This window comes from Amaranthus tricolor, chromosome 10, assembly GCF_026212465.1.
Source record: "Amaranthus tricolor cultivar Red isolate AtriRed21 chromosome 10, ASM2621246v1, whole genome shotgun sequence".
Classification (NCBI taxonomy): domain Eukaryota; kingdom Viridiplantae; phylum Streptophyta; class Magnoliopsida; order Caryophyllales; family Amaranthaceae; genus Amaranthus; species Amaranthus tricolor.
This window is the reverse complement of record NC_080056.1, coordinates 8,390,214-8,414,495: the sequence shown is the minus strand read 5'-3', so window position 1 is coordinate 8,414,495 and position 24,282 is coordinate 8,390,214. Positions and strand designations below refer to the sequence as shown.

General features: G+C 33.1%; 2 protein-coding genes across 7 annotated transcripts; both read right to left on the bottom strand.

Annotated features, from left to right (window-relative positions):
- Positions 1-907: 907 nt before the first annotated feature.
- Positions 908-5,931, bottom strand: LOC130825235 (type IV inositol polyphosphate 5-phosphatase 7-like). Of its 4 annotated transcripts, none has more exons than XM_057690359.1 (12): positions 5,369-5,931; positions 5,173-5,260; positions 4,632-4,700; positions 4,449-4,533; positions 4,114-4,218; positions 3,247-3,994; positions 2,964-3,157; positions 2,756-2,864; positions 2,527-2,675; positions 1,651-2,045; positions 1,393-1,511; positions 908-1,303 (listed from the first exon to the last, which is right to left on the bottom strand). In XM_057690359.1, the coding sequence occupies exons 1-10, from the start codon at positions 5,396-5,398 to the stop codon at positions 1,823-1,825; spliced, it is 1,800 nt and encodes a 599-aa protein (XP_057546342.1). In that variant the 5' UTR covers positions 5,399-5,931; the 3' UTR covers positions 908-1,303; positions 1,393-1,511; positions 1,651-1,822. The 4 variants fall into 4 exon arrangements, with proteins under 4 accessions (XP_057546342.1, XP_057546343.1, XP_057546340.1 ...); XM_057690360.1 differs by having other exon boundaries at positions 1,393-1,453; XM_057690357.1 differs by having other exon boundaries at positions 5,173-5,931.
- A 4,189-nt stretch (positions 5,932-10,120) lies between these two features.
- LOC130825236 (serine/threonine-protein kinase STY13-like) lies at positions 10,121-17,006 on the bottom strand. Of its 3 annotated transcripts, none has more exons than XM_057690361.1 (7): positions 16,808-17,006; positions 15,945-16,469; positions 12,316-12,437; positions 11,934-12,139; positions 11,677-11,851; positions 11,332-11,466; positions 10,121-10,741 (listed from the first exon to the last, which is right to left on the bottom strand). In XM_057690361.1, the coding sequence occupies exons 2-7, from the start codon at positions 16,270-16,272 to the stop codon at positions 10,535-10,537; spliced, it is 1,173 nt and encodes a 390-aa protein (XP_057546344.1). In that variant the 5' UTR covers positions 16,273-16,469; positions 16,808-17,006; the 3' UTR covers positions 10,121-10,534. The 3 variants fall into 3 exon arrangements, with proteins under 3 accessions (XP_057546344.1, XP_057546346.1, XP_057546345.1); XM_057690363.1 differs by having other exon boundaries at positions 16,813-17,005; XM_057690362.1 differs by lacking the exon at positions 16,808-17,006 and adding an exon at positions 16,605-16,747.
- Between the last annotated feature and the right edge of the window lie 7,276 nt (positions 17,007-24,282).

The window sequence follows — 24,282 nt, the reverse complement described above, 5'->3', positions numbered from 1 at the left end:
TTACTTTTTTATTATTATTTTTAATTCATGGGTCTTATAATAAGAATTAGTGAAAATATTGATGGGTCATATTAATTCAAGATTAACGCATGCATCTAAATAAAGTGGATCCCACACATCATTCCAACAGCACTAGAGAAGGATGTATCATGTATTTCACACATCATTCCAACAGCACTAGAGAAGGATATATCATGTATTTATGTACAAATTGTAAACATAGTCATAGTCCCTCAACTTGACTAGGGAATAGGGATTAATTATCATAAGTTAAAATTATGGGGCATTTTAATTAAACTTCTTAGCTTTTTACCTAATTAAAGTAGATATATTCTTTAAAATTTGTATATTTGATCTTTACACAAATTTATGAGGTTTAAGAGTATAATATAAAAACAAATAAGAGTATGGAAATCAAATCATGGATTTTAAAACATAGAAATCTTGATGTATAAGGCCGTCTACATATCGTATTTATATTTTGTCAAGTTAGGTGCTTTAAGTCAGTCCGACACACTTTCGTTGTTTCATTGGATACAACGTCAAATATGCAGCAATAGAAAGCATGTCTATGAATCCATAATTTTGTGCCAAACCTGAGACATTGTCTACCATGGAAATCTTGATGTATAAGGCCGCCCACGTATCATACCTATTATCATTACGTGTTATACCATGAAAATTTTGTCATGTTAGACGTCTCACAAGCCAGTCCGACCCACTTTTGTTGTTCCATTGGGTACAACGTAAAATATTGGGCAATGAACAACATGTCTATGAATCCATAATTTAGTGCAAAACCTAAAACATTGTCTAGTGCTATTGGGGACATCCAGTAGTGCAGACTGCAGTGAATTTGGCGGATACCTTTTCCTACAAATTATTATCCTGCTTTGTCCCTATGAGATTTCTACTGAAATACCCTTATAACATGTCACTATTAGTATAATTTGAAAAGTACACAGACTAGTAGCTAACAAAACACACAGTATACTCTATAGTCGCAGTACCTAATTTCATAAAACACCAAATCTCTATCATTAACTTGTATTAATCACTCATTAGCTACATGAAGTATTTTTGTAGGAGTATTGCTTTTGCATCACTTTCACTACCACTACCAGAATCAATGCTTACAAAAATAACCTAAATGATTATGTATGTCAGCAAAAAGTAGTTGTCCGTCCGGCTTGGGTTATAGTTAGAACTGTGCGGATGATGTTATCCTATGCTAATGTCCAGTTGGAGTCGTTGAGTTGAGTTAGCAAAATTATTCAAGCATCAAAATTTGCAGAGTTTACACCTGTTTGAATTACAAAGATGGATAATTAGCATTACGTTAATGCAAGCTATAGATTATGGCATAGCATATTGGACTAGATTATTGCTGACCTTTCTTGAAGATTGAGCAAAGAAATGTCACCATCTTATGCTCGCTCTAAGCTATTTCCGCCTGCAAATAGGATCGTTTTCTCAGATATGTCAATGGAAACCAGTAAAAACTCCTGCAACTGCAATGTACCATGTCTCAGGAACAGGAAATATATGCTGTTTAATGACTCATTAGACTACTAACCCTTACTGTATTTTTATACCTGCATTAACTGACTTTAAGTTATAAGGAATACCAAATGCTGTAAGGAATCTTACCACAAATTGTTGTGAATGACAATAATGGAGTTGGGTCTGAGCTTGATCATCCGGTGTCAGCGAGAATAGACGGTTCGATAAAAAATAGAATAGCATTGTCTCTTGTCTCTTGTCTCTTGTTTTTGGTCTTAGGGAGTGTTCACAAGTGGAAAGGAAACGAACGTTTGACTCCTTAAAAAAAGCAAAGTTCAGTGTATCCATGTGAATAAGGCAAGAGATCAGCAACTTCAATCTGGGAGGTAGAGCAGCTCATGCTTCTTCTCAATCTGGCCGGGATGGATTCCACCTCCGCCCAAAATATACTGTAAACTGGCCTATGATCAGAGAATCTTGACTCAGCTCGGTGATAAGATAATTGGTGGAGCCCGTTTCCATACCACATAATTCGGTCACACCTTCACACATTCACAAAGCCATAAATCAGCCGAACAGCTCATATAAGTCATGCCTATAGGGTAGATGATAATGTCATGCTAAACTATGTGATTTAGCTAGATGGATATCAAGATATCTTTTTCTTGTTTTTGGGTAAAGTTTTTGTTTCTAAGTTTGGTTATTTATCTTGGGTTTCATACTGTCAATAACCAACTCAACCAAAAGCTCAAACTGATGATTGAGGCCCAGATATGTTATATACTCTAACACGTCCCCTCACGCGAGATCTTTAGGTTAGAAGTGTGGCCCTCCTCATAACTGGTGCAGATATTCCACTTTAAATGAGGGTGGTTGAGATTCAAACTCATGACTTCTTGTCACGCTGACTTTTGATACCATATCAAGGAACCAATTCACCCAAAAACTTAAACTAATAGTTGAGGCGACATGATATGTTATATACTTTTACACATACTTCAAAGCCTTGTTAGACAATCTTACCAGGCTGGTGTCCGTCTTTTCTCATTTGGATGCAGATCATCCCCTGCATATCTATCAGAGTTGTGAGAATACTTGTACGTGGGTGGGAAATATATATTTCCTTCTTTCCAACCTGCAAAGACACGGCCTCTTCTCTGTTCAATGCGAAGCTGTAAACAAAATAAAATTTGAGCCTTCATAAGCATGTGAACAAACTACTGTAAGGACATGAAATATTGGAGGGACAAACCTGGTCCCTTTCCAACAAAGCTTTCCAATTTCGCATCTCAACAAGTGATCTAACTGACCGATAAGGAAGAGTTAAGCGATAATTCAGATCCCCAAGCCAAATGACTCGACTGCAACAAAACGTAGTAGAGGAATGAGTAAATGTCGAGTGAACATATACACAGAAAACAAAACAACATGGTCTAGTTGGTCGATCTAAAGGATCTTACTCATGCTCAACAATAGTTTCAGGAGACTTCTCATCGGGAACACTACCAACACGCGGAAACCTTGTCTTCTTGAGGATTTCCATCACATCAGCATTTCGGCGCAGCTCATCCCCTTCTTTCTGTCCTGAGGTTAAATGGCTACAGACAAAGCAGAAGCTGGTCTGGTGCAATAACATACTGACCGCTATTGAGCCCTACAAAATACGATTACATATTACTTCTTTGAACTCTGTCGTTTCATGTTTGAACTAATAAACAAGCAAGATAAAACATGAGTAAGTACCTTATTTCCAAGGTAACCCATTAATCCTCGGCCAATACAAGAGACTTTCACATTGCTTACATGCTCTCTCAAATCTTTCCTGACCCAAACTGTGAGAAATATCCCCACCATTTGCTTGCTTACAACCAAGCAGTATCTTGATTGCTTAGGCTGTCTGTAGCAAATGTCACTTTGAGTGGATCCGCTACAGGACGTAGGTGAGAAGAGTACTGTGCTTGGCGAATCACCCTGACCATAATCATCATCGGATGAACCCCATCTAGAGAAATCACTTGGCCTATAATCACTTGGCCTGAAGTCACTTGGTCTATAATCACTAGGCCTAGAATCACTTCTCCTATGATCACTTGCCCTATAATCGCTCGCCCTGAAATCACTTGCCCGGTAATCACTCACCCTATAATTGCTAGGCCTGTGACCAAAAATGGCTCGGTCACAAACACTGTAACGTCTCTCAAGGCGAGGCTGTGATGTGGCGGGGTCGTTGTCTGTCTTCCAACTACCCGTGGCTTGAAATGATCGGCGAGGAAGGAAAGATGCAGCTCGCTGTCTGCTGGACCCTTCAAAATCTGCATTTATTTCTACAATTGGATTAGGAACAGGGGAGGGTGTATGGTTACCACTGCTTCCATATATTCCAGGACGATTATTTAATGTTTTTCTTATTAGGGAGACCCATTTCTTGGCGGGACCATTATCTTCAGCTCCTAATATATTGCTTGGATTTAAAGGTACAATTTCCTGAAATCTAAACAAACAAGAACTTACTCCTCTAATATCAACTTTGCATCAACAAGAACACACTATACCTAAAAACACAAATTATTGATTTAATTTACCATCTTAAAAGAAAATACAAAGACATACCCAAGAACATATATATCAGCAGCAGGAGAAGCATGAAGCCAATCATTCAAGTTCATATTACTTGGTGGAGATTTCCCACCAACATTCCATGTTGCTACAAATACACTGTACCCATTCAAAAAAGACAGAATAAACCGTCAGATAAAATGACTCATTGAATCATTGTGCAGTTTTAATTTATATGAAGTTGCAAATGATGTTTGCTTCTAAAGATCAATTGGAAAAAACCTCTTTGTTATATGATTGCATACATCTGACCTCCCAAATATCACTTACGTGGGAGCCAGAGTATGAAATGATGGGGATGAAAAGAACATGAAAATGGCATAAGTTACCTATGATTTTGGACATCTATAATCCTTGGATGCTCAAGATATTCTCTGCCACATCGAATTCGATCTGAGTTGATGTTGAATTTCTCTGAACCAACAATAATGGAAACAAGGGTATGACAATTTGTCACTTGAAAAAGACCCCACTCTTTGGAAATTCATATTATCAACAAGAACAAACTATACCTGTTTTACTTTTCTTGATATTACTTGGCTCCCTTTCTGAGAAGCTGCTTCTCCACTCAACTTCACCTCCTGGATTAAATTACCCATAATTCAGTTTTGAGAATTAAAATCATCATAATATAACTCAACACTATCCCTCCCCAGACCCTGATCATAATTCAAGCGGTATACAACATGTATAATGATGATGGTTGATGACTCAAAATCAACACAAATATTACCATCTAATCAATAATGATATATGTCCAAAATAAACAAATGAGTAAAACCCAAATAATGACAAGACAAAAATGGACAAAATTTGAGAATTCAAGTAATTGACAATCATGAACTGTGTCTTATTAGCATTACATAGTAGAAATCCTCAGTCCTCAACCCAAACAAACAAAGAACAAAGAAACAAAGAAATTGCTTCAACTTTACTCTTATTATTAATATTATGAATACTATAGGAGTACAAAATACCACATAAAATAAAGTCTAAATTTGAAAATTCATACAGTGGGAAAAGGGAGAAAATACAAACTAAAAAGCTACCTACCTCCATAAGCAAGATCATCTGCTCGATATTGGTCACACTTACTTTTGATATTGAACCATTTCCTTATCAGAGATTTCGACCATGAAAGCTTCATCCCCACAGAAATATTAATCAATTTCAACACAATAATAACATAATATCCAAAAAAACTAACCTCAAAATTGCAAAAAATTGTAGGAAAAAAGGAGAAAAAAACCTTGCTTTTCTTGGGTTTTCCATCTCTCATTGTTTCAGCAATTTTTCTTCATACATTAATAATTTCAGCAATACCCCACCAACCCACTCCTTCCACAAGAAGGGATAATCTGGGTTTTAATTATGTCTTAACTGTATTGAAAAAGAAGGCCAAAAAATAAGGCCCCAAGAAATTTAAACCACAACGGCCCTCAAGTATTAAAACTTGTTGTTAGAGAGAGAAAGACAATGAAAGAGAGAGATGGGCAATTCAGCATTCACTACTTTAATGCGTAGAAGTAAGTAATAACTACTATTCTACTAATAAGAAGAACTTGATGTGATTCTAATGGGGGTTAAAACAAGACAATGCCGCCATTAGATTACTAGTAGAAATCTAAAGATAGAGAGAGAAAGAGTCTAGAGAGAGAAATGGGAAAGAAAGGGACAACAAAGCAAAGAAAGCTTCACCTCGTTATTGGCAATGGTAACATCAAAGCATTTTGAACAGAATAAAGTGTCATGGTTAATGGAGAAAAAGAAAGATTTTTGAAGTTCTTTTTTTTTCTTGGTAAAACTAAAAATACTAGCTAGACCCAATTGTGGAGCCCACATATGTTAAAGAAATAGGCATGTCGTTTTGCTTTTACTCTTTAAAGTAAAACGACCAGGTCAGGGCTTCAATACTAACTGTTCGCTAGTCAGCAAAGTGTAGGTAAAGGAGGGCCAAGCTGTAGGGTTCAACTCATGCTTAATATTTTCTACCATTCACGTCAATTGTCTCATTTAATTTTTTAATATTATTTATCGATTAATTTTAATTTATATTTTATTTTTGATAGATATTAAAATATAGTCAAATGAAATTTTGTTTGATTCATCTTAATTTAATTTTATTAATATCAAATTTTTATGATTTTAATTATGCACAATTAAAAATATTTAAGATTGAATTAATGGATGCATAGTGTGTCAAACTAAATGAGACAGTAAATGTGGATTGGAGAGAGTATGTCTCATTATATATCGCTAACACTCGTGTGATACGATCTCATTGTAATATACATTTAAAGAGTTAATTTTGACATTTGACTTGTCATGTTATGCGGTTAAACTTAGTAAATTAAGTATGAAAATAGATATTTTAATTAATTTAATTGTGCTATTTAGTCCTATTTAAGATTATTTTAGGATGAGATCATCTTAAAAGAAATTTTTGTTTATACTAAGGAGTGTCAAAATAGAACTATCTCTTTTTTCGATGAACAACGTTTTAGGAAACCGAATATTAAGACTTAAATTTTTATTTACATTTGATTTTTTAAAATAATACTTCATTTTTCGAATCATCATATAATCAATGGAAATAATTTTCAATAATTAATGAGCATTTATATTTTAATTATTGATTTAGGGTTACTGAATTGTAGATATGGTTCAATAATTTTTGTTTTTATCATCAATAATCATTATATTTAGGTACCTAAGTAACGACATTTTTAATTTTTTGTACTCCTATTTCTTGATTAAAATTGTTAATTTGGAAAATTAGTGATTTATCTATTTGAAAAAAAGTAGTTTATTAGCTATCACTTTAAAAATTGGGATATGCATATTTGTACATAAGAATTAAAAACAATGTAATATTAGAGTTCGAACAATGTGTTTCAAACTTCAATATTGACACGATTGAATGTATGAAGTCTTGTGACAAACAAATTATGCTATCAATATCATTGATGTTTATAGGAGAAAATAATGCAATAAAAACGACACAAAGATTTAACGAGGTTCACCCAATTAAGATTATGTCCTCCGGTGTGTAGTATCTCTTATATTATCAAAGGAGTTCAAAGAACTCTCAAATATGAAGAATTACAATAGAGAATAGTTTAGGCTAGTGTTTAGGCTTGAGGTGTATTTTGTGGATGTGGTACAATGATTATACATTTATATTTTAAATTTCGCTCTCTATAAAATAAAATATTTTAGACGGAAATAATATTAGAGATCAAATGAAATAATTTTCATTTATAAGGGAAGTGGTGTTGATTAAAAGAGACAAAATAAATATGTTTTACTATTGTTTTAATATTTTATTGTTTGGGAATTTGGGATATACAAGAATTGAGAATGATTCTTGTTTGTTTGCTTTTTCTGTCTTTTGTTGCAATCTTCCTTTCTTGGGTTGTGTTTGTAAGGAATGTTTTACTGAATGGGAATGTGTATGGACAAAGGGATTCTCTTAAGTTAATGTTTATTATTATGCTTTTTCGGATTTTGTTTTACCGAAGATCACATTTAGCATTAAGGTATTGTACATAAAAAGGTGTGTAATTTTGATTTAGTCTAATGATTGTTTGTGATTTTCTTTTACCTTATTCCCTCCAAATATCACTACAATTGATATAATAATAAGTCACACTAATTTGAATACTCACGAGTAGAGATGAACATAAATCTAAAATCAAAGATACGTGTGTAGATTTTGAATTGATTGTAATTTAGACTCGCGATGGATCTAATTCTATTATGTTAGCATTTGGGTCCAAGCTTTTTAGATCCAAAATTTGACCCTTGATGAATTCAACTATTAAGTCGATATTAGCAAATTTCATTGATAAAAAATAGATTTAATAAATTTTATGTAAATGTATCTTTTTTTGTGCAAAAACAAAAAAATATATTGAAGCCAGATTCGGACCCTAGACCCACTAGACGTTCTAGATTAGAGTTTGGGTCCTAATTTTTCAAGTCTTATGGATTCAATAACTCTCCTGTGTGACCACCACATGTGTGTGATCGTATGGCCCTGCTTATAAAAAAATATTTTTTACGAAATCATCATCATCATCATACCCAGTCTATCCTGCTCATATGAAAACTATGATCAGGGTTTAGTGAGGGAAGAAAGACGGTAATTAATACCCATAAAGGAAAATGCGGTCAAAGAGTCCCTCGGCTCAAAAAAATCTTCAAAGAAGCGATTACCCGAAAAAAAGTTAAAATTTTATTGGAGTTTCCATTTTAAAGTTTGAAATAACATTTTAGACCTAGGAACAAATATTTTTAAATCTTGAAATTGACAACTTTACACCCACGGAGTAGTCATTTTAACCCTTGGTGAACAAAGGTTTAGGTTTGGAGTAGGGACCTTAAGGACTTAAAGCCTTGGCACAGTGATTTTAAGTCTTGGATTAAACATTATTATTGGAGTAGTTAGTTAAAAAAATAAAATTAAGTCGTCGAACAAGGAAGGTTTAGGCTTGAAGTAGGGACCTTAAGCCTTCAAACCTTAGAACGGACAATTTAGCTATTGGAGTAGTTAGTTAAAAAATAAATATATGCCTTTAGAGAATGAAGATTAAGGCTTGATGTAGGGCATTTAAACTTTGAAATAAGCATTTTAAATTTTGAATTAAGGCTTTAGAGAAGAAAGATTAAGGCTTGATGTAGGGCTTTTAAACCTTAAAATGAGCATTTTAAGTCTTGAATTAGTGTTTTAACTAACGTTTGAAGTTGATATGTACAAAAAATTATAGCTAGGTCATACAGCTGCATACTTATGAGTTTACAACGATTTCTTTGGAGATTTTGTGCTATAGATTTGGGTTTAAATTTATATATACTAGATTAATAGGGTCAGAATTTGAATCTAGTTGAGCTTTCAAATTCTACTCGTTATGCCTACTCATGTATCATGATGTTCTTTTTCCTCATATACGAAGTGAGCTTGGAGACCAACCTTTTTATTCTTAAAATTGTTAGCGAAAATAAATTAAACATTTATATACGAGTAAATAAAAATAAAATAAAATCACATTAATACCAAATGGGCCTTAAGGTTTCAATCTTGTTACCTTAAAAAAAAATTAATTAAAGTAAATTTTAGCAAAATAATTAATGTATTAGTATGAAAATATTTTAAATACGAGTAAATTACAGCTTAACACATGTCTTGAGATAATTCAAGATAAGTTAACTTCTCTAATACACTATAAAATTGTGGGAGAGGTAATAGAGAGGAACTCTGTTGAGAAACAATAATCAAAGAGAATTAATTTTGATTATGTCAAAACGATCAACTACTTAAGGTACTTACGACAATTGATTTGGAGGAGGAGGCTTAAGATAGCATACCACTAACCGTTACATAAGATAGGAATATTGTTGAGGTATATTGCGGCAATATAAGACATGTATGCTGGAGTCATAAATTGAATCACCAGTGGGGGTAGCTAAGTTTTCTCTAGTATGTAGAAGTGGGATTACATCATGGATCGATCCTAAACCCTTTCTTATATTGTAATAGTGCTTGATGAGTTCTTCAAATTTATTCGTACAACTGTTCTTTAGTGCATGCTATTCGCTAACGGTATTCTGCATGTAGCGAAAACTAGTAAAAAAGTCAATGTGAGTATGGTAGCGTAAACTCAAAGTTAGTGTGCCAAGAAATGAAAATTATGAAATATTAGTAAGTGACGTATTTCAGATGTATTTTTCATAACTTTTAGAAACAATCCCATGGTTTCATGCTTATACAAATTTCTTTAATATACAATTTGCCTTTACCTTACCTATCATCATCATCATACCTATTGTAACCCGCTCATAGAAATTATGATCAAAATCTGGTGAAAAAATAAAGACAACTTATACCCTTAAAGAAAAATGTGATCAAAGAGTTCCTCAATTCAAAAAAAAATCATTAAAAATAGAGATTTCTGCAACTAAGTGCAACCCTTGGGAACGAAAAACATAAAAAGATGAAAAATAATAAAATTTACGCGTCCGCTTTTACTTTACCTATGTTGGTATAAATTGTATGTATTGATGTAGATCACAAACCTTATCAATGTGTATATACAGGAACAGGAACAGGAACAAGAACAAAAATGATAAATCTGCTCAAGTATATGCACCCATGACCCATTATAGAAATCTGTCTTAAATGATATATACTTCTCTGGGCCAAAAAAGTTCCTAGGAACACCAGTTGTGACTAAAACAAAGTATACTTCTCCAATCAACAACCTAGCATCCATTTATGTACCACCCGAAAAATTTAAAACTCGACGTGATTTTCTGGAAGAATGAGAGGTCCAGAACTGCGGTATGTGCAACTCCGCACACACATAAAGAAAAATAAATCAAACTGTAGTAAGGAAGATGGAAAAAATAAGAGTTCTTATGGACCCCGAGCACGGCCAAAGCAAAAACAGCGAGGAGCTTGATCATCTGGTATCATCCCTCCACCTTTGCTGGTGTCGATAGCTTCAAGCATAGACACAACCTCATCCATTTCGGGGCGTTTCTCTGGGTCTGCATCCCAACATCTTTTCATTATGTTTGCCAAGGAGTTGGGGCAACATTTTGGAATATGTGGGCGTAAATTCTGCAATGAAAATTTTATTTGTTTAAGCATTTATTGCGAACACAAATTAGTAAATGAATATAGCAACATACAACAATGGTAAGAATAGATAATTGTAGGATGTTCGATTTAAAGTTACTGAATGAAGTAACATCATACTTTTAAGACCATATATACCAGAAAAATATAGTATAATCCCAGTCACACACACACATTCCAATACTCCAACACCATTAAGTGCCTCAGAGGTGTTCATTCGGGTCATCGGGTTGATTTCGGGTCAAGTGTTTTGGAGCGGTTCAAAATCGAGTTTTGTGTCTAAATTGGTTTTACATAATGGTAAATCCATTTTTAAGTCGGGTCAAATCGGGTTTGGTTATAAGGTCGGGTGAATATCGGGTTATCGGGTCTGTTTTGAACACCTCTGTCAGGCTTCGACCAAGGCAGGGTTTGGAGGGGTCGGATATACACAATCCTACCTTGTTAGTCGATTTCAGTATAATAGATAAGACAGAGGAACAAATCATGCAACACCTTAAGTGAAAATGATATGTTGATGCAAGAATAAAGATGAATTGTAAAATATAGCAGTTCATGGTTCAAAAACTAACCCGTGCAACAACAGCGGATGAAACTTCACTAAAGCTAAGCTCAGCATAAGGCATAGCACAACAGTAAGTTTCCCATAAGCATATACCATAACTGTAGACATCACATTTATGATTGTAAGGCTGTCCTTCAAGTACCTGTAAAACACAGTAAGAAATGCTAATATGAACATTTATTTTCTGATTTTGAGGTTATTCAAACTAGTCGTTCTTAAATGTGAAACAGAAAAGGGATTGGAAAACGAAACAGAGGGAGGGTAGCAAGCTCTGCATCATACAAAACGGTTTTTCACTGGATTCATATTAAATTGCTGGCATTTTATGTAACTGAGACCATTATGTACATACCTCTGGTGCCATGTAACCGTAAGTACCCGTAGCACCAGTCATGTCACTTGGATTTTGAGCTTCCACCCGAGCAACACCAAAGTCGGCAATTTTCACAGTCCTTTCAGTATCGAGTAGCATATTTTCAGTTTTGACATCACGATGGACAATCTTCTTTGAATGTAGATAGCTTAGGCTGTCGAAATATTAAGAACAAATCAACATAAAATTTATCAAAAATATAAGAGAAAATAGGAAGATGTTCAAGTTCAACTCACCCTCTAGCAAGATCTAAAGCAAGCTGAATCACAACCTTGAAAGCAAGCTTTTTCCGCCTATTTCTTATCAAGAACTGCTTAAGAGTTCCCCCAGGAATATACTCAACAACAACACAGCATACCCGGGATGAAAGTGCCCGGGGAGCATTTGAGGAGGCTTTTACAGGTATTTTGAGATTAGATGTTCCCATGGAGGCCCCAACAAACTGTAATTTCAACATATCAGAAGATAAGATAATCGAAACTTAGCCAGAAAATATGAGACATGTCACTTCAAGTATAAGAGGACATCCATTAAATGCAAAATTACAATGCAACTCTTGTCAGCAAAGTACCAAGTATAAAAATCAGCCAAAAGAGGATAAGTTAACAAGAAAATTACTTTAGTAACATTTGGATGGTCAAGGTTTTGCCAAACAACAACTTCATGCTGAAAGGCCGCTCGCAATGAAGCAGAATCTTTAGCGGTAGCCATGCCATCTTCTCCCCAATCCAAAAGCTTCACTAAATAAACAAATATCGATTTAGTCAAACAAACAGATAATCACAATGTTACACCTATCTATGTGCCTCATAAGCACATAAAGTTTTCTAAATTAAGCCAGAGTCATATCTCCTATATCATTCAAAGGCATCGATGATTGATCAATGAGATAAGTCAAAATCTAGAGGAGAAAAGGTAGCATCATGTTATCGAAGTCTCCTCCCATACTCCGCAAAAACGGGCTTTTCATAATCCCTTATACATAGCAATTCCATGCTAAAAACATAAAAAAAGGGAGAGAACCCTATAAGGAACTTCATAAAAACATGAAAGGGAAAGGGGCGCGCTTTGGATGTATGCAAGAATGTTCCATCTACTTCTCAAAAAAAAAAAAAACTTAAAGATGAAACTTTTGAAAAAAAGGATAGAACCTTTCGAAGAACTTCATAATAACATGAAACGTAAAGGGATATATTTTTGATGTATGCAACAATTCTCCATCTACTTAGGAAAAAAAGAACAACAAGGTTATTATATTGTCAAGTAAAGACTGAAAGAAGCCATTTCACATTGCATTGTAGCATAACCAGACAAAGATGAATTGTTGGTCAATAGGGTATGTAGAGCCTATTGAATTAAACTTTGAACAATATATGTGCTTTGCAAAATTGTGTTGAATAATTGCTCCTAAAAATCAATAGGTGAGCCAAGTAAATTTGTTTCCTTATTTGTTGTTTAATTTAAAACGGAATTTGCATAGAGTACCTAATCTTGGTAAAGACATCTCCATTCTCGTACTTTTGAAGCCACCATTTACTGATGATGATTTTGTTTTAATTAACAAAATGCTTTAAAAAGAAAACATGTGTAATAGACTCTTCACCAACAAGGGATGCATAGCTTTAGATAGAGTCAGATTCAAGTAATATAACATAACGGTGAAGTTTCATGATGGACAATAGTCCAATACTAGATGCATTTGATAGCACCTCATCCTTCGTATTTTATTAATTTGTTTTTAGTATTGTGTATTAGGATAATTATATATGAGAATTATGTATAGATTAGTATCAATCCATGTAAGTTTGCTATTTATATTATTTAGAGTTTGTAAATCGCCCCTTCAATTGCAACAACCCAACGTCAAGCAGCAATGTATGTCCTATTCGTCAAGCCATCACGGCAGCACGTCTAACAACAGCTCAAATCCCTCGGAACAAACCAAGCATCAACACACATCAACCTTTCAACCCAAAGCTGCTTCCACCTTTGTATTGGACCCTCGATAACCATGCCGAAACGACAAACCAAGACAACATACGAAGCTAGCAGCTATATGAAACATCCTAGCAGCCAAGAATTCTCCTTTCAACATGCAAGTAGCAGCAAAACAAAGAACAGATCAGATCCCCAGCTCGCGGCACACACAGCAGGTCACGGCTCACGATAACATGCACGCCCTAGTGCAATTCACCGGCGTTATCAAAATAGAAGCTACAACATTTCCTTATCACATGGGTCTTCCAATTTTCAAAGTAAGCGAGTTGCTACAGCCAAGTAGGGAGCAGTTTTGTAGTTGGTTTCTTGTTTATCTCCAGTTTATTATTGCTTTCATTTATTAGGAAGTATAAATACTGTTCATTTGATAATCATCTTTCTAAATTAATTGCAAAATCTGATTGTTTTATGCTTTATTGCCAAAGTAGCAACCTAGATTCTAATTTGATTTGCAAATCAAATGATCATTAGACACTAGGAGAAACCCACCATTGTGATTGAGTGTTTGCTTAATTAACATTAGCAAACCTATTGATTTTCCATTATTAACGGGCTACTATCAGCTCACATACAATTTAATCTCTGTTCGGATTAGATTAGATTAGTCAATAGTAAGGGCTTTAAAATCATGTCGACCATGTTATTTAGCTATTGTTGAGAGAATATGAAGTTATTTTCACAATAGGAAATTAAGTATTGGCTTAAGTTATAGAAACTACAATTAATGTGTTGGATCTAAACGAACTCAAGAATCGGTTCTTATGGTTGTTCCAATTTTTATTTATCAGTAATTTATTGATGGTTTTTAGATTAGTTAAAATACAATCATCAACATGAACCCTCCTAGCTAAATAATTATTAGTAACCAGAACTCTGGAAGTTTAAGTACTCTTCATCCTAAATCCATTAATAAGCCAAGATTTTTATGTGGATATGATTCTTACTTCCCTAGACAACGCTGGTTTGTGGTAAGCGTAAGTGTAAATTCATGTTTTCTAGGGAAAACCACTGAAATAACCTTACCAAATCATCATCAATATTATAGTTTAAGACAATATTATCATCACATACTCCCTTCGTTGCTTAAAGTTGTTTTCATTAGTCATTTTTTGTTGTTCTGTTTATTGTTCACACTAAGAATCTTTCTATTTATATCACAAATTTTAGATATAATCAACCTTGTTCTTCCTCATTTTAATATTTTAATATTTTAATAATGCTTAAAATCCTCACATATTTTACAATACCCTGATTTCAGTATTTTTATATTGCTTATAATCCCCATATGTTATTAAAACATTTTTTTAATAGTTGTGATCCCTATATTTTTTCCACTACCTTTAATATTTTTTTAATGTTTATGGTCCCCACCATAGTATAAAAACAAGACCGCATCGCATTGCATCGACCGCATTGTCAAGATTTTCAAAAAAAATGAACTGATATTTCCCGCGTAGTAAAGGTGTAAAAAACGCATTTTGGGTCATATCAAGGAAAATCTTGTTGCTTCGACCAATATTTAGGCGTTATGATAATGACATCACTCTCATTACCGTGATTGTGACTGTTACCACATTTTTACACTGTGATCCCCACTTTTTTCCTCCATCAAAATTATTATCCAATAAAATAATGTATTTTTCTTCTAAAAGATTCTATTTTTCTTAAATCTTGTGAATATTTCTTATGAGAATAACTTTAAGGAATGGAGAGATTGTTAATTAAATGCATAGTCAAATCGCAATAACATACTCCCTCCGTACCACTCATTTTGCATCAATTTTCATTTTGGTCCATCTCACTCATTTTGCATCAATTCTATTTTTGGACAATAGCCCACTATTCTCTTTTAATCTCATCCATAAATTTTAACTTTCTTTTAATTTCATCCACATAATTCATTTTCTCTTTTCATTTAATACCAACATTCCCTTTTTCTTAAAAGTCTCCCCTTTGTCTCTGATCAAAATCTATCAGAACAGAGAGAGTATGTCTCTAAAGTTGAATTTTTAATAGAAATATCATTTTACATTCAAAGCTAAAACAAACAACCAATAAAGATTATGAACTATTGTTCTGATCCATATCGTTCCCAAAACTGTGTTTCAACCAACGATCATATTCATTGCAAAATCCACACCAAACTATTTACATGACAAATCAACCAAAAAAAAAACAAAATTGAAAATCAAGAGACACCAATAAATTGTAACCATCTCACAATAACTATTCAAGTTAAAAGTTAATACCTGCAACATCTTGATCATCATAGGTTCCTCGGTAAACAGAGCCATAAGTTCCATGGGCAATAGTATGCTTAAGTTCCAGCTTAGACAAATCAATCTCCCACTCTTCCTTTGGCCTTTCAGTCTCCAATGCCTTACACCAAACCCGATTTAGCTTTTGTTCCAGCTGAATATCAAGGCTTTTTAGATCAATTTGATCAGCTCTAATCATCACTTCTTTGCTGCTAATACTCCCTTTACCCTTCAATTTTGACATTAATTCACAATTTTCCTCATCAAATTTCTTTGTCCCCAGAAAACTTTCCGTTTTCTCACTTACTTTTGCATCCATATTGGATTCAAAAACAGATAAACGAAAAACCCAAAATATGTTCACAAAGAAAAATCGAAAAGCTTCGAACACCCAACAGCTATGCGACCCAGAAATTGAGATTTGATTACAGAACTTTACCCTTCAACGCCTCAACGGATTATGTTGACCAACTATGGAGCAATCTTCAAGCAAACCCTTGAAACTTCAGCATAAAGCTTCAATAAAAAAGCATATAATGTAAGACTGAAATTAATAAGTAGAATATATTCCAACTTTGACCAGTAAAAAGCTTTGCTTTTAAAAATAGAAAAGACAAGTACCACTACAAAAGGGAAAATTAAATAATATACCAACTGAAGAAGTAGAAACAAATATTACGTCAATGTAATCAGCGAAGTAAAATCAACGTTGACTAAACCCTCATTGGTTTTTAAAAATCTTTTAGAAATTATAAAATAATTGTTCAATCCCGCGAGATAATTGTAGAGATTGAAAAGAAAAGAGCAGCAAATTGAAATAAAAAGGGATTAAAATAAAGGAAAAGCACAAATACCATACGCGTGAGAGAGAGAAGAGAAAGAATAAGTCTTGAGTATCGAATTTGAAAGAGCAGCCGTCGCCGTCGAAAGTTGTTGGGAGTCCATACAAGTGGAGTCCGGAAGGAAGCAAGAATATGGATATTCTATCAATGGATTCTAAATATATAAGAAATAGGTTGATGAATAAACAATTCGTTATTCTTTGACGATAATTCGGGTTGGTTGTTCGGAGAAAATGCGAATTTTTAGTAGTGACCAAGGGTTATAGGTCGGCACAAGTTTAAGTAAATATAAGTTCAGTTGGTGTTGAACGAGACGGCTTTGAAATGAGACTGTCAATTAGGGCTGGTTTAATTCGCGCGTGCAATAACCTCGACATTTTTTTTGATTTATGGGCATTATTCAATTTTTATCTTAAAGGTATTAATTTTGACCTTGAAGGTATTAATTTTCAAAATTGATACCTTTAAGGTCAAAATTGATAAATACCCAGACAAAAAAATATTATTACATGCGCAAATTGGGTCAGCCCAAATATGAGACCGTCTCGTCTAAGTTTTTTGTGATATAAGTTAAGCTAGATATGTGTTAATAAAACTTAATACTTGTATGGACTTTACATCAGTCGGGCTTAAAATCGTTGCTTGGCGGCCTTTTAGGGTTTGGAGGTAACTTGAACGGATAAAACCTTCTCAAGAGTGGAGATAACCTATTCGGAAGTAGCTTTGTCACTAGTGGAAAGATTGATTTATCAAATCACCGCACTCAAAATAGGTTGAATAATTCTATTAATGGGGCCATGGGGGTATTAACTCAGAAAATATTGTTAAGTAACAATCATATAATATTAATTCCAAACATCAGTTAAGTAAGTACTCCTGTTTAATTAAACATAATTCTGCAAATATAATTTAATGCATATACATGCTATCTTGAATTTAAGGACATGTAAATTGTAATAATGTCTTAAATGTGAATTAGCTAGGGTTAGTGTAACTACTAATGATTATACTAACCCTATATATTTCATCTTTATTATAGCTGATCGGGACTTTACGTCCTTCAATAGTAATACCGCAAGTGCACGCGGTAGCTTAATACGACGACAAGTACGGGTCGAATCCACAAGGAGTGGGGGTTAAGTCAATAGTTTCTCGATCGATTAGTATGTTCAAAAGCGTATAATATGGTGTTTGGTGGTAGAAATAATTAAAGCAAGCAATTAAAAATACTTAATGAAAATGAAGCTTAAAAATAAAGAAGAATGCAATGAACTAAAGTAAGGATAAAATGATCAATAAACTAAACAGACATAGGCTAGACTTTCTCACCAAAGTAGTGTTACTAAACTTTAACCTAAGGTCATGGATGTCTTGTTATGAGGAAGAACGTATCATAAATACTAATGTTCTCTCTCGAGCAACAAAAAGCTTCCTAAAACATACTCAACTACCTATTCTCATGGCTAAACACAATTTAAGACATGAAGTACACGTTCAACATTTCCAATCAAAGCATCTACCTATTCTCATGGATATGACTTAATTTTTAAGCATAGATTATCGTTGAAAATCGACTATCGCCCTCATTTCAACGACACTACAACATGATAGCAAAATCCATCTTAAACCATAAACAACACAACCAAACCAAAGGTAAGAAAGCAATTTAGACTACATACATGGTGATAATGCCTAGCCTAAGTCAAAATAAACTACTCACTCATACTCATATTGAGATTGTAAATTGCAAACAAGCTAAGAACCATAGATGTGTGAATTAAACTAGAGTATTCTAAGAAGATGAATGCAATATAAGTTGAAGAACTACAAGCATGAATATATGAAACTAAAAGCAATTAATCAAAGATAACTAAGTGACATGAATTGAAAATAATATAAGCAAAGGATAGAATTTACTCTTTTGAGTTCAATCTAAGGATGAACAAGATGATTGTTGATGATTCAAAGTAATACCTTCCAAAAGCTTCAATAATAATACACCAATGGTTGAAAAATCCAAATTGCAAAATGTTACAAAAGAGACTTGAAATCAATATTGTAATTGGGAATGAAAGTGCTTAATTGAATTGAAAGAGAAATTATGCTAAACACTAATTCTTAATTGAAAAGAAAGCTAAGCTATGAAGAATACATAAGAGTTACTCAAAATGAAGGGTGAATTCTAAGATGTCCAGCTCCATCTGCCTCTTTCCTATTTATAGCCTTCAAAACAAGTGGAGTTCATGATTGCCCTACCACCCCTAGGTAGTAGGAGGGAGGTGCCACCCCTAATTGATAGGGTAGGTGGCTAAACAATCATGGCAACAGCAATTAGAAGCAATAAATATGATTGGACCTCGAATGATATTTAAAAAGATCGCAAAAGCTATTGCTGCCCATCTCGCTCGACCAATCGAGCCACCATCAGGTACAATATCAGAAACTTTAAAATTTGGACAAAATGTGAAAATTAGCTCCACTCGACCCAAGCCATCTCGCTTGACCTGGTCGAGCGGATGTCTTGTACCCTTGAAATGCATCCTGCTAATGATCAAAAGCTGCTAGAAGTTTGACTACAGCTCGCTCGACCGGTCGAGCGACCTTCAGGAATTCAGGTACATGCTTCTAGACTGCTCGAGCTACCTTGGCGCGAGCTAATTCTGGTCGAGTGGGTCTACTTTGGCTTCGCCTTGTTCTTATGGCTTGGCTCATGATGTTTTCACTTCTTTGAGCCCTAGGCGTTTAGGTGAGCAATGTATGCAACAAAAGGGGCTAGTTTGTGCTCGGTTTAGATGGTTAAATCCTGAAATGAAATAAAATACCAAAGCAACAAAACAAGTGTAGAAATCCAATAAAACAATGCAATAACATATAATTTCTTCACGCTAAACGAGCCACTTATAGGGGTAAAAATAAAGAAAAAATGTAGCTAACAATAGCTCGCTCCATTTTAATTGTAATAAAACACGTTTTTGATCTGACCCATTTTCAACCCATCCCTTACAATATCCTTCTAAAAACGGGTCGGATAAGAGCTTAAAATGGGGGTCTGGCTTGTTGAATACCCTTAGTAGTGGCGGATAGATATTGGGAGTTTGGGACCATGGGCAAAGAAGTGTCTATTAAATAAAAATATACTGATTGATAAGAACTCAATTTCGATATCAAAATAACAACTTTAATATGTTTAACGACTAAACATATACAGTTATAATGCCTACTTCTTATTTCATTCGATAAAATAATTTGCATTGTAATAATTGTTGTTTTATGTAATTTCATTAATTGAACAACTAATGATAAAGTTTGATGAACTGAATAAGATTGTTGATGAAGACAACAATATCATTTGTTTGTAATGAGGTAAACATAACTTATACTGTTTAAAATGCAAACTTTATTATGCTAAAATACCAACTTAATTAAGTTAAAATATCAACTAAAGCATATTAAAACACCAACTTCAACATACTAAAACACCAACTTTAACACACTATAACACCAACTTTAGCATACTAAAATAGCAACTCTAAACACGTAAAAAACAAACATCATATTATAGCAACAAATTTAAAATAGTTAAAACGCCAACTTCCACATACTAGAACAACAATTTCAGTATATTAAAACAGCAGCTTCAACATATTAAAACACCAACTTCAGCATACTAGTACAATAACTACATCATACTAAAACACCAACTTTAGCATACTAAAACACCAGCTTCAGCATACTAAATACCAACTTTAAACATATAAAACACCAACTTCATCATATCAAAGAAAAAAGTCTAAACTAATTAAATGTCAAATTTATCTAGTTAAATCAACAACTTCATCATATGATAACAACAATTGAGTATAGTAAAACACCAATTTCATCATATTAGAACATCAACTTCGGCATATTAATTACGAGCTTTAGCATATTAAAATAGCAACTTCAGTGTAGTAAAATACCAACTTCAATATATTAAAACGTCAACTTTAGAAAACTAAAATATAAACTACAATAGACTAAAAAAGCAATTTTATCTCACTAGAACACCAACTTCAGCATAATAAAACACCAACTTCAGTATATTAAAATATATTTAGCTTAAGTGTCATTTATAACATGAAAACTTATTGCACTAAAATTATAGGAGATCAAGATGACCATTTGATAAGCAACGATAATAATGGTAATGGATTAACGGATTCTGAAATATGCTTAACTATCTTATTAAAATTGACATTTTAAGAACCCCCTGAAGGAGTTATATCTCGAAATTCTTTAAGACTTTGAACAATTATACATATCCCATGCAAGAGACACCAATTTTAATATAAAAATTAGACTCAAAGAACAAGTAAAAATAAAGTCATTGAAACTACTTGGTTTGTTTGTGTGAAGGAAAACTCATCATTTAGCTCCTACAAGACAAATATAAGAACATCCTACGACGTCAAAGAAGACCAAACTTGTTCCAACAACCAGAATTGATTGTAAAGAACGGGTAAGAATAAAGTTGGATATTACAAGTGACTTATACTATATTAAACAACGTGTAATCTTGCACACACATGAATTAAGGGTTGAATGGAAACATCTTCATAGATCTGAGAGACATGTATCCATCTTAGAAAAGATTGATACATTTAGTCTTTTGAAGAAGCAAACATTAGACCTACCACAACTTATAGATATTGGTCACAAGATGATGAGTTTGTTTGGCATCGACTACCAGATCACATAACTTTTGTCAACGGGTAACATAACATCAATTTATTAAGCTAGTTAAAAGTCCAATTTTATTAAGTTAAAATACCAATTAAAACAATATAAAAGTCTAAATTTATTCTTATCATTTTGACTATTCAAAATCCCACATCAAAATGTTACAATACAAACTTTGTTAAAACACCTACTTTGATACTAGCTAGGGATGAAAGTTATTGAAGAGGGAGATGCACAAACATTAATTTAACAATTAATAGAGGAGGCATAGAACGATTCTAAATTTTTCTATCGTGTAGCTAAATGAACAAGAACAACTCGCAGTATTATTTTGGTGTGATAGTATGATAAGGGAAGACTACAAAATTTATGGAGATGTGGTAATACTTAATACGACTTATCAAAAAAATCGCTATAATCTCATATGCAGGCATTAATGATCATTGTAGTACCTTTATCTTAGGTTGTGCATTTATAGCTGATGAGAAGGTAGAATCATTTGGATGGATTCTTGGACAATTTTAAAAAGTTATGAATAGTAATACAGATATTTCAAGATGCTAAGCATAGATTATGCTTGTGGAACTTGCTAAAAAAACATAGTAGCTCGCTTTAGATTATAAAATTCAAATGCTAGTTTTAAGGATGCTTTCTATATATGCTTGATGAGGTGCAATAGTGATGATGAATTCAATCATTGTTGCGATAAAATGGTCAACGCTTATAAAATATAAAAGAACGAAGATTTTCTATTAATGGTTTGATCGTTTATATAAAATACGACACATACAAAATTAAGCTAGAAATTCTTTTCAACTGGTATATTATCTTCTTAAAGAAGCGAATCAACAAATGGTTCACTTGGTTTTGAAGAAAATAACCCAAAAGTTTAGCACGATTTTACAAGAGTTTTCAATATACGGTGGAAAGATGGAGAATAAGAGAGAAAAGATGGAGAATAAGAGAGATTGACTCATAATTCTATTGTTCAAGTACAAATTCAAATCTTTGAATTGTTGGTTTGTTAAAATATGCATCAGAATTATACCCTACAATCCTATTTTGAGACTTCGAAGAGGAATTTAAAACAATATTATCATGCTCTGTATCGGAGGTAACTCAAGTTAAAGGATTAAATGTGCACAAGTACAAAAAAACCCTACGAAGATCTATTTAAAATGCCTTGTATAACTGTTTTGAATGCCAACTTTAACCATACAAAATACCAACTTTTAATAGTTAAAAACACAAACTTTAAGTAGTTAAAATTTCAACTTCAAATTGTTAAAATACCAACAGAAACACGTTAAATTTCCTTACTTAAACTAATTAAATTGATTGAATCTTCTTACCACTAACAAGATCAAGTGATGGATACATTTTAGAATACTAACATTCATTACTTACATGTTGTAGGTTGTGGAAAGAAGACAATCGAGGTTGTGTAGAAATCTTAACTTACATCAACTTACAAGGGGATATCGATGGTACATGCACTTGCAAAAATTTCGAGGCGAATGGTTGGTTGTGTTGTTATTGTTTACAAATACTACATAACCATTCTATATTGAAAATCTCAGAAAAATACATACTTCCGCAATTTCGAAAAAATTAGCTAAGAAAGTTGTATTGGAGAAGGTGTTCAAAAACCAAATGGAACCTCATAACAAAGACAACAACACACACTAAAAGTTGATTACATTACAATGGAGGCATTACCTGAGGCGTAAATTATACAATTTAGTTCTACAATCATGGCATTTTACAGATGCTAATAAGGCTATTGAGGAGCTATACGTTAAGGCGTATGAAGTTGTTAAAAAGTTAACATTGCAAAAATGAATTAGTACAAGAACAACAATTATAATCTGTGATGCCAAATTCACAAATTATTGTCCTAGATCAAGTTAAATCACTAAAAAAAGGAGAAAAAGGAATTAAAGGATATTTTAAGAAGAGAAATCAAGTGTCTACAATGAATAAAGAGTTTAGTTAAAAATCCGAAACAAACATATTATATAATGTATAATGTATATTGTTGGATTTTTATAACATATATTCCCAATTATAAAATGCATACTACATCTAATTAAAATGCATATTCAATCTTGATAAAATATTAACTATATGTAATTAGAATGCAAAGTTTAATTAATTAAAACCTGTACTTGTGCATTCTAAAACACCAACTTTAGCATACTAAAACACTAAACTTAGCATACTAAATACCAACTCAGCATATTAGAACACCAACTTCTTAATACTAAAACACCAACTTTAGCATTTTATAACACTAACTTAATCATACTAAAAACACCAACTTCATCATATATAAAATATCAACTTAAGCATATTAAAACTCCAACTTGAGCATACCAAAACACCAACTTCAGCGTAATAAAATATCTACTTAAGCATATCAAAACTCCAACTTGAGCATAATAAAATATCAACATAAGCATTCTAGGACATCAAGATATAAAATTAACTAGTTAAAAGTCCAACTTCAAGTTATTAAAACACCAATTTCAGCATATTAAAACACTATAAGCATTTAAAATGCCTACTATGATCTGCTAGATTACCAACTTAAGAATTATAAAAGTATTTGAACTTCTTTCTGATAAGATAATAACATGGACTAGTTAAAAGTCCAACTTCGACATATTAAAAAGCAGATTTCAGCATAGAAAAACATCAATTTTATCATAATAGAACACCAACTTCATCATACTAGAAGAACAACTTTAGCATACTAAAATAGTAAT